The 8430-nt window shown below is 62.8% G+C and overlaps 2 protein-coding genes across 2 annotated transcripts in view; both read left to right on the forward strand.

Annotated features, from left to right (window-relative positions):
• The first annotated feature begins 13 nt into the window (after positions 1–13).
• HSPG2 (heparan sulfate proteoglycan 2) lies at positions 14–7801 on the forward strand. The gene is made up of 23 exons (XM_031556676.1): positions 14–160; positions 945–1211; positions 1291–1403; positions 1486–1633; positions 1702–1818; positions 1937–1954; positions 2054–2138; positions 2216–2360; positions 2432–2531; positions 2609–2718; positions 2796–2904; positions 3002–3100; positions 3868–4089; positions 4652–4884; positions 4960–5137; positions 5293–5415; positions 5488–5541; positions 5641–5716; positions 6232–6310; positions 6397–6458; positions 6535–6618; positions 6684–6787; positions 7329–7801. Exons 4-23 carry the CDS (start codon positions 1534–1536, stop codon positions 7490–7492), a joined length of 2262 nt encoding a protein of 753 aa, XP_031412536.1. The 5' UTR covers positions 14–160; positions 945–1211; positions 1291–1403; positions 1486–1533; the 3' UTR covers positions 7493–7801.
• A 232-nt stretch (positions 7802–8033) lies between these two features.
• LOC100549236 (basement membrane-specific heparan sulfate proteoglycan core protein) overlaps positions 8034–8430 on the forward strand; it is a 17811-nt gene continuing 17414 nt past the window's right edge. Inside the window, exon 1 of the mRNA XM_010723011.1 lies at positions 8034–8214. Within this exon, the coding sequence (XP_010721313.1) occupies positions 8034–8214 (181 nt within the window). The remainder of the gene's footprint in view (positions 8215–8430) is intronic.

Below are 8430 nucleotides of genomic sequence, written 5' to 3' on the forward strand. Positions count from 1 at the left end.
GTGTGGGGTGCGGGCAGTGCCCCATGGGTCCCACAACTGAGTGTGTGCCCTGTGTCCCGCAGGATCCCAGAGCTGACACAAGGGGCGCAGGGGGTGTACGTGTGCCGCGCCAGCGCTCCGGGTGGGCAGGCGGAGGACAGGGCCACGCTCGCTGTGCAGGGTAGGAGCACACTGACCTGACCCTGCAAACGGCAGCACCTCACTGCCCCGAGCCTCTGCTGCACCCACAGGCATCTGCTGACCCCAGCCCCATATACTCCAGTGCTCCTCATTCCCCCGAACATTACCCATGGGCACTTGCTGAGTCTGCCTGCTCTTGCCATGGGCTCCCTGGTACCCTCATCACCCCATGCCCCTGAGTACCATTGTTTTCTCCCTGTAGGCACCCCAGTCCCTCCCCATGCCCCTGGGCATTTTGATACCCCTTATTTTCCCCATGCCCTCAGATACCCTGGCATACCCACTTTCTCCCCATGCTCTGCAGCAGCCTGGTTCCCCGATTTCTGTATGCCTACAGGCACCACAGTATTCCTGTTTCTTCCCATGTCTATAGTCACCCCAACACTCACTTATTTCTTCCCATTCCCCTTAGTGCCCCGCTACCCTCTGATCTCTCTGATTGTTGCCCTCAGGCACCCTGGTGCTTCCCATCTCCTCCCATCCATGTGCACCTTGGTACCCCTCGTCTCTCCCTTGGACATCTATCGGCACCCCAATGCTCCCTGTTTCTCCCCATGCACTTTGGTACCCCCCCTATTTCCCCATATTCATGGGTACCCCAGAACCCCTCATCTCCCTGTACCCATGGACACTGTTTCTTCCCACCTCTCCCCATGGGCACCCTGGTACCCCCAGTCCCTCACTTTGCTGGTTGCCTCCCCAGATCCTACAGTGCCTCCCCTTGCCCAGGGTCACCCCTAAATCATCCTGTTCCCCCCTCCAAGCTCTGCCCAGGGCCCTGATTAACATCCGGACGGCGGTGCAGACGGTGCTGGCAGGCACAGAGGTGGAGTTGGAGTGCGTAGGGCTGGGCGAACCACAACCCCACGTCACCTGGAGCAAAGTAGGGGGCCGGATCCGCCCGGGGGTGCTGGTTCGTGCCGGCACCCTGACCATCGAGCGGGTGGAGCGGGCGGACGCGGGGCAGTACCGCTGCACTGCTACCAATTCTGTGGGCACCGTGCAGTCCCACGTCATCCTTCACGTGCAGGGTGAGTGCAGATGGGGACTTGGTGTGGGGAGGGTGTCCCCAACCCCCACATGAGGGGTGACGGCTCTGTCTGTCCGCAGCTGCCCCACACATCGCCGGGCAGCCAGAGGTGAAGGAGGTGTCGGTGGGCTCGGCAGCCGTCCTGCCCTGCTTGGCATCTGGCTTCCCCGTGCCGGAGATCAGCTGGAGCAAGGTGAGCAGGGATGCGGGGACACGAGGCTATGGGAAGGCAGGGATGGGCGCCCTATGGGTGCTGATCCCTGATGTCCTCACAGCTGGAGGGGGAGCTGCCGGAAGGTGCGCGGGTGGAGGGCACGGCTCTGATGCTGCCAGCCGTGCGCCTTGAGGATGCTGGTGTCTATGCCTGTGCTGCCAGCAACCGCCGCGGCCAGGAGACAGCCTTCTACGTGCTGAAGGTGCGAGGTGAGTACTGGACAGACGGGCTGGGGGGGACCGCATCCCTGTCCGTGCTGAACCCCATGTCCCCGCAGAGCGCCTGGTGCCCTACTTCACGCAGACGCCCCGCTCCTTCCTGCCGCTGCCCACCATCAAGGACGCCTACAAGACCTTTGAGATCCAGATCACCTTCCGGCCTGATGCTGCCGATGGTGAGCACCGTGGGGGCCCCTCGGCCCCCTGAGCCCAACCGTGCCACACAGACGTGCTCTCACTTCTCTCTCCTCCTCCGTCTGTCTGTCCTCTTTTCCATCTCTCTTCTTCCTTTAGCTCTCATCCTGTACTCAGGTGAGCGCCCACCCCGGGGACCTTTGCTCTCCCTGCTCCCTGGGGTGCGTTTGGGCTGCCCTGTGCTGCAGCCATGCTCACCCCTCTGTGTCCCCATAGGGATGCTCCTCTACAATGGGCAGCGCAAGAGCAGCGGCGCCGACTTTATTTCCTTTGGGCTGGTGGGCGGGCGCCCCGAGTTCAGGTGAGAGCACGGGAAAGCACTGCCAGCCGGAGAGGCAACACCCCCCTCACCCTGTATATCTCCCCATTTGATGGTAGGTTCGATGCTGGCTCTGGCATGGCCACCATTCGGGATCCGACGCCGCTGCGCCTGGGCAAGTACCACACCGTGCGCCTCTTCCGCAACCTGACACGTGGCTCACTGCAGGTGGACAGGCAGCCCCCCGTTAACGGGACTTCACAGGTACAGGGTGTGAGCACCCCACAGCTGTGCAGGGATTTGGGGCGGCTGTGCTTACCCCCCTGTGCCTGCAGGGCAAATTCCAAGGGCTGGACCTGAATGAGGAGCTGTACCTTGGTGGGTACCCTGATTACGCCGTCGTGGCCAAGACGGGGCTGAGCCGTGGCTTCGTGGGTATGCAGTGGGACAGTGGGTGCAGGGGGCCAGCACTCGGGGTGGGGCTGAGTGTGTCGCCTTGCTGTGTCCCACAGGCTGTGTGCGCCAGCTGCGCATCCAGAACGAGGAGGTGGCCTTTGGAGAGCTGGACCTGCGGGCACACGGCGTCTCCAACTGTCCCACGTGCCAGGACCAGCCCTGCCAGGTGAGGTCGGGGATGATGCGCGCTGTCCCCTTCCACTGGTCCCATTCCTGGTGCTTATGTGTGTCCCCAACCCACAGAATGGCGGCATCTGCGAGGATGCAGAGAGCAGCACCTACATCTGCCGCTGTCCCCAAGGCTTCACCGGCAGCAACTGCGAGTACTCACAGGCCCTGCATTGCCACCCAGGTGAGCGCCCATGGCACAAGGACGTCACCTGCTGCCCTCTGGGTGTGGGGATCCCCAGTGCTCATCTTCTGTCTCTATCTCCTCCGTCCCTGGGCAGAGGCATGCGGGCCCGACGCCACCTGCATCAGCCGGCCAGATGGGCAGGGCTACAGCTGCCGCTGCCACCTGGGCAAGATGGGGGAGAGGTGCACTGAAGGTGGGCACAGCCAGGGGTGGAGCACCGGGTGGGGACAATGCCAGGGACGTGAGGCTGGGACTCTCCTGGGAATATGCATGGGCATGGGACCAACCTGGGGACAGGGGCATGGGGGGTAGGGGGACCACTTTGAGGACACAGACATGGGAATGGGGATGAGAACGATTTTGGGGGCAAGGGCAGTGGGCTGGAACCCCCTGGGGACACAGGTATGGAGGATGGGGATGACACTAGGGGCGCAAGCATTGGAGTGGGGATGACACAGCTCTGACTGACCTGGGAATGGAGGCATGGGGCTGGGGGCAACCCCGGAGGCAGGGATGTGGGGATGGGGTAACCCTGGAGACAGGGACATGGGGATAGGACAACCTTGAGGGCACAGGCATGCATGGAGATGACTCTGAGGACACAGGCATGGGGTTGGGACCCCCCTGGGAGCACGGATGTGGGGTTGGGACCACTCTGGAGACATGAGCATGGATCTAGTCTGCGGCAGAAACATGGAGATGGAGATGACCCTGGGGATACGGAGATGGGGTTGGGACAAACCTGGGGAAACAGGCGGGATGGAGACAGAGAACTAGTTGCTGCCTGGGGATGTGGTCATCATGGACACAGCGGGGATGGGGAATTGGACACCACCTTGGGGACACAGAAATGGGACCAGGGACTACCCTGAGAGATGGGGATGGTGGAGTCAGGGCATGAGGTACCAGCCAGGGGAGGGGGGCACCGTGGGGACAGGTGCTGAGATGTGAGTGCTGCAGGGGAGGCAGTGAGCGTGCCATCCTTCGATGAGGCGGGCGCCTTCGTCTCGTACTCACCCCTTACCAACGTGCACCATGAGCTGCGAGTGGAGGCCGAGTTCCTGCCACGTGCACCGGACGGATTGCTGCTCTTCAGTGCTGGCAAAGCGTCCCCAGTTGAGGACTTTGTCGCCCTCGCCATGGTCAGCGGCCACCTCGAGTTCCATTATGAGCTGGGCTCAGGTAGGCTGGCATGGCACAGCGGGGCCTGGTGTCACCGAGAGAGCTCCGGTGTTACCATGTGGGTTACCAGGGTGGCCTGGCATCGCTGGGGTTCCCAAGCACTATGGGATCCCTGGATGTCAGTGGAGTCCCCAGACATCATTGGGGTCTCCAGGCATCATTGTTGTCACTGAGGATCCCGAGCATTACTGCCCTCCCCCTCTTCCCCTAGCATCAGTTGGAGTTTCTTGGTGTCACTCAGGTCCCCAGGCACTGCCAGATTCTCCAAATGTCACAAAGGAACTTTAGCATATCTGGGGTGCCCCGGCATCTCTTTGGCCCCCGGGAGCTGTCAGCATCTCTGGGCACCATTGGGTTTCCTGGTGTCCGTGGGGTATTCTGACACAACTGGGGTCTCTGAGAACCACAAGGGTCCCAGCATATCCTTGGAGTTCCCAAGCATCATCCAGGGCATCACTCAGGTCCCCAGGCACCACCAGGGTCCCCAAGCAGTCCTGGTGCCCCCAGACTTCCCTGGGATGATGGCAGTGCTCAGTCATGGCATCATCCTGCCACACTGCAGGCACAGCAGTGCTGCGGAGCGTCGAGCCAGTAGCACTGGGCCGCTGGCACCGGGTGACAGCTGAGCGGGTGCACAAGGATGGGACGATGGTGGTGGATGGCAGCGCCCCGGTGCAGCGCTCCTCACCTGGCAAGAGCCAGGGGCTCAACCTGCACAGCCCTCTCTACCTCGGAGGAGTGGAACCTCCCCTGCGGCCCCCCACCAACGCCTCATTCCAAGGGTGCATTGGCGAGGTGAGCCCCCCGGGCATTGATGCGGGGTGCCCTGGGTGCAGGATACCCTGGGTTAAACCCCTGTGTCTGGCACAGGTCTCTATCAATGGGAAGAAGGTGGATCTGTCGTACAGTTTCCTGCGCAGCCGGGGCGTGGGGCAGTGCAGGCAGAGCTCACCCTGCCTGCATGCACCCTGCCTGCACGGGGGCCGCTGCCTGCCCCTGCCTGCTGGCAGCCCTCCCTTCCGCTGCCTCTGCACCCCTGGCTTCAGCGGTGAGTGCCGTGGGGCTGGGTGTGTGCGTGCTGTGTGCACCTGGTGTGTGTGCAGTGTGCGTGTGCTATGCTTGCATGCTGCGCGCGTGAGCTGGTGTAGGAGGTGCCGAGACCCTGCGTGCCTGTGTCACCACGTGTCACCACCGTGTCCCCAGGGCCGCGCTGCGAGCGGATGGCCGACCGGTGCCTGGAGCACAACCCCTGCCTGCACGGCGGCACCTGCAAGGACAACGGCTGCATCTGCCCTGATGGCTATGGCGGCCCCTACTGCCAGCATGGTGAGCTGGGGTGCGGGGACGTGGGGACATGTGGGGATGTGCCACCGGTCCCCATCGCCCTCTCACCCGCAGGCGGGGCGCTGTCAGAGCTGGACCAGGACTGGCAGGAGGGCAGTGGTGGTAGCGGTACGCTCCCCAGGGTGCTGTGCACCCGTTTCCCCTTTTGCACCCAAACTGCTGCTGGGGATGTGCTCAGTGGTGCCTCCTCTCCCCATCTCCCTACAGACACACCTGGGCAGTTCAGCGCTGTGTTCAGTGAGGGCTCCTACCTGGCCCTGCCCGGCCACCTCTTCCCCCGTGGGTGAGTGATAGCAGGGACTGGGACCCTTGTGACACTGCACCCATCACAATGTTGCACCTCTTCACACTGCACTGCACCTTTCCCCGGCACTGTGCCCACGGAGGGTGCTGTGCCCCTTTCCTGCAGCAGCAATTGCTGCATTGGACTTTTCTCCTGGTGCTGCATGCTGCATCCATTGCAGCATTGCATCCTTTCCAGCATACTTTGCCCTTGCTACCACATTGCCCCAGTTGCAGCATTGCACCTTTCCCGTGGCGTTGCATCCTTCAAGGCTGCTGCACTTGCATCCATTATGGTGCTGCATCCCTTCCTGCAGCATCACAGCCATCGTAACTTAGCACCCCTCCTGCTGTGTTGCACCCATTGCATTCTTGCACCTAGTGCATTCTTGTTTCCATTGCATTCATGCACCCATTGTGTTCTACCTGCTGCATTCTTGAAACCATTGCATTTCTGCACCCATGGTGTTGCACTGTCCCAGGCTCTGCACCCATGCCCGGTCCCTCTCGTTGCAGCGCACCTGATTTGCAGGACACGATTGAGCTGGAGCTGAGGACAAGCAGCACTGAGGGGCTCCTGCTGTGGCACGGGGCGGTGAGCGGGGACACGGCCAGGGCATCCAGCCCAGGGTAGGGGACAGGGTTGTCCCCATCCCGCTCACAGCCCCAATGTGCCCACAGGAGAGTGGTAAAGCCAAAGACTTCGTGGGGCTGGGTTTGAAAGATGGGCACCTGGTGTTCAGGTGAGGGGGGACACCTTTGTCCCTTGGGGCCCCACGCCACCCATCTGTCCCCATGCTCAGCCCTGTGTCCCCACAGCTACCAGCTGGGCAGCGGCGAGGCCACCATCATCTCCGAAGACCCTGTCAATGATGGCGAGTGGCACCACGTGATGGCGGCCAGGTGGGGTCGGGACACAATGGTTTGGGGGTTGGGGTTGGGACATGAGTGCTGATGCTGCCCCATAGGCAGGGCCGGCGCGGGTGGCTGCAGGTGGACGGGGAGGAGCCAGTGTTTGGAGAGTCCCCAGGAACCAACATCATGGCCAACACCCAGGGCAGCATCTACATCGGTATGGAGAGGTGGAGGGTGGGGGCACAGGGCGTGGGGTGGGACGTGGGACATGGCAGGGGGCACAGTACAGACGGGACAGGATATGTGGTAGGACATAATGGAGTATGGCGGAGGGAGGACATAGGAGACTGTATGGGATAGGACATGGTGTGGGTGCAGGATGGGACATAGGGCAGAAGATGCTACAAAGTATGGTACACGATGGGATACAAAACACAGGATGGGACACCAGGGGATGTGGATGCGGGATGGGGCATAATGAGGCACTGGGAGCGATGGGACAGGACACAAATTGAATGCCAGAACGTGGTATGGAATGGGACATGGGACATGGCATGGGGTGGGACGTGGGAGGGGACGTATGATAAGACACAATGTGGGACATGGGATAGGACAAGAGAGGGGACGTGGAAAGGGGACGCATGGTGCTTGGGATGCAACATGGGAAGTGGGACAGGACACGGGAAGCAGACCTGCGTGAGGACCGTGGGGTGCTGCGTCCCCATGCTCCCACACTCACATGTCCCCCCCTCCTGCAGGTGGTGCCCCAGACCCACGCAGCCTCACAGCCGGCAAGTTCCTCTCTGGCGTGTCGGGATGTGTGCGGGGCCTGGTGCTGGCACCCGCAGGGACCCCCCGGCACCCCATCGACCTGCGGCACGGCGCGGTGGGGAGCTCTGCCGTCGCCCCCTGCCCCTCCTAGCCCCCCTCTTACCCCCACACAGCTTGGGGGACAAGTTTTGTCGGGTTTATTATTATTTTTCCAAAAAGCCACGAGAAAACGGTGCTTCGCTGCCCTGGGATGGCTCTGGGAGGGCCGGGACCCCACAAGAATGTTTACACCCCCCTCCCCACTCCCGACCCAAGCCACGCTGGGGCGGCCGGGCCGCTCGGGTGCCTCCTGGGGTGGCACCTGGGTGGGGGGCGCAAGGGACAATCGTGGGTGTTGGCGGGAGCAGCGGGCCCCCCCACCCTCCTGTGCTGGGACACCCATTAAAGGAGAGAGAACGAGTGTGGGAGTCGTGTGCGGGTCTGCGCCTGGGGCTGTCATCTGAAATCCAGGAAGAACGGGGGACACAGGGCTCCAGGTGGATTCTGGGTTCTGTGTGGGGGAGGAGTGGGGTGGGGCGTGGAGGTGTGGGGCTGGTAAGGGAGCACAGGGGGTGTGGGCACGGGGTTGAATACGTGGGGGAGCCTGGAGCAGATGCTTACGGAGGGAAAATGTATGGATCCGCGGGATTGATATGGGGGGATCGCGGGTGCAGCTATGGGGACCCGGGACAGGTGGACGTAGGAGCACGGCGGGTCTGGAGGAGTGGGACGCAGGATACGGGGAGTGCGGACGCGGAAATAAAGGCGAGAGGGGTACAGACACAGGGCTGCGGAGGAGGTATGGAAGTGGCCGCAGGGCCCTGAGGGCGGTGCGTGAGACGGCACGGGGCGGAGCTGACGGCCGCGGGGATCAGACAGGGCCGATCGGAGCGGTGCAGGACGGCCGCGGGGCCGCGTAATGGCGGCTGAAAGCGGACCCCGCCGGAAGTAGGCTCCGCGCGCGCGTCGCGCGGGATGTGACGTCATCAACTCGCGCCACACCGGGCGTTACCGCGTCGCGCGCGTGGCGTCACCGGCCCTGACGGCGGC

This window comes from Meleagris gallopavo, chromosome 23 (genome assembly GCF_000146605.3).
Source record: "Meleagris gallopavo isolate NT-WF06-2002-E0010 breed Aviagen turkey brand Nicholas breeding stock chromosome 23, Turkey_5.1, whole genome shotgun sequence".
Classification (NCBI taxonomy): domain Eukaryota; kingdom Metazoa; phylum Chordata; class Aves; order Galliformes; family Phasianidae; genus Meleagris; species Meleagris gallopavo.

Excerpts from the sequence above, each read along its gene's own strand:
- HSPG2 (XM_031556676.1), top strand. The coding sequence starts at position 1,534 with ATGCTGCCAGCCGTGCGCCTTGAGGATGCTGGTGTCTATGCCTGTGCT. Across the intron at positions 2,139-2,215 it reads GGCGGGCGCCCCGAGTTCAG|GTTCGATGCTGGCTCTGGCA; the intron begins GTGAGAGCACGG and ends ATTTGATGGTAG. Across the intron at positions 5,416-5,487 it reads CGGCCCCTACTGCCAGCATG|GCGGGGCGCTGTCAGAGCTG; the intron begins GTGAGCTGGGGT and ends TCTCACCCGCAG.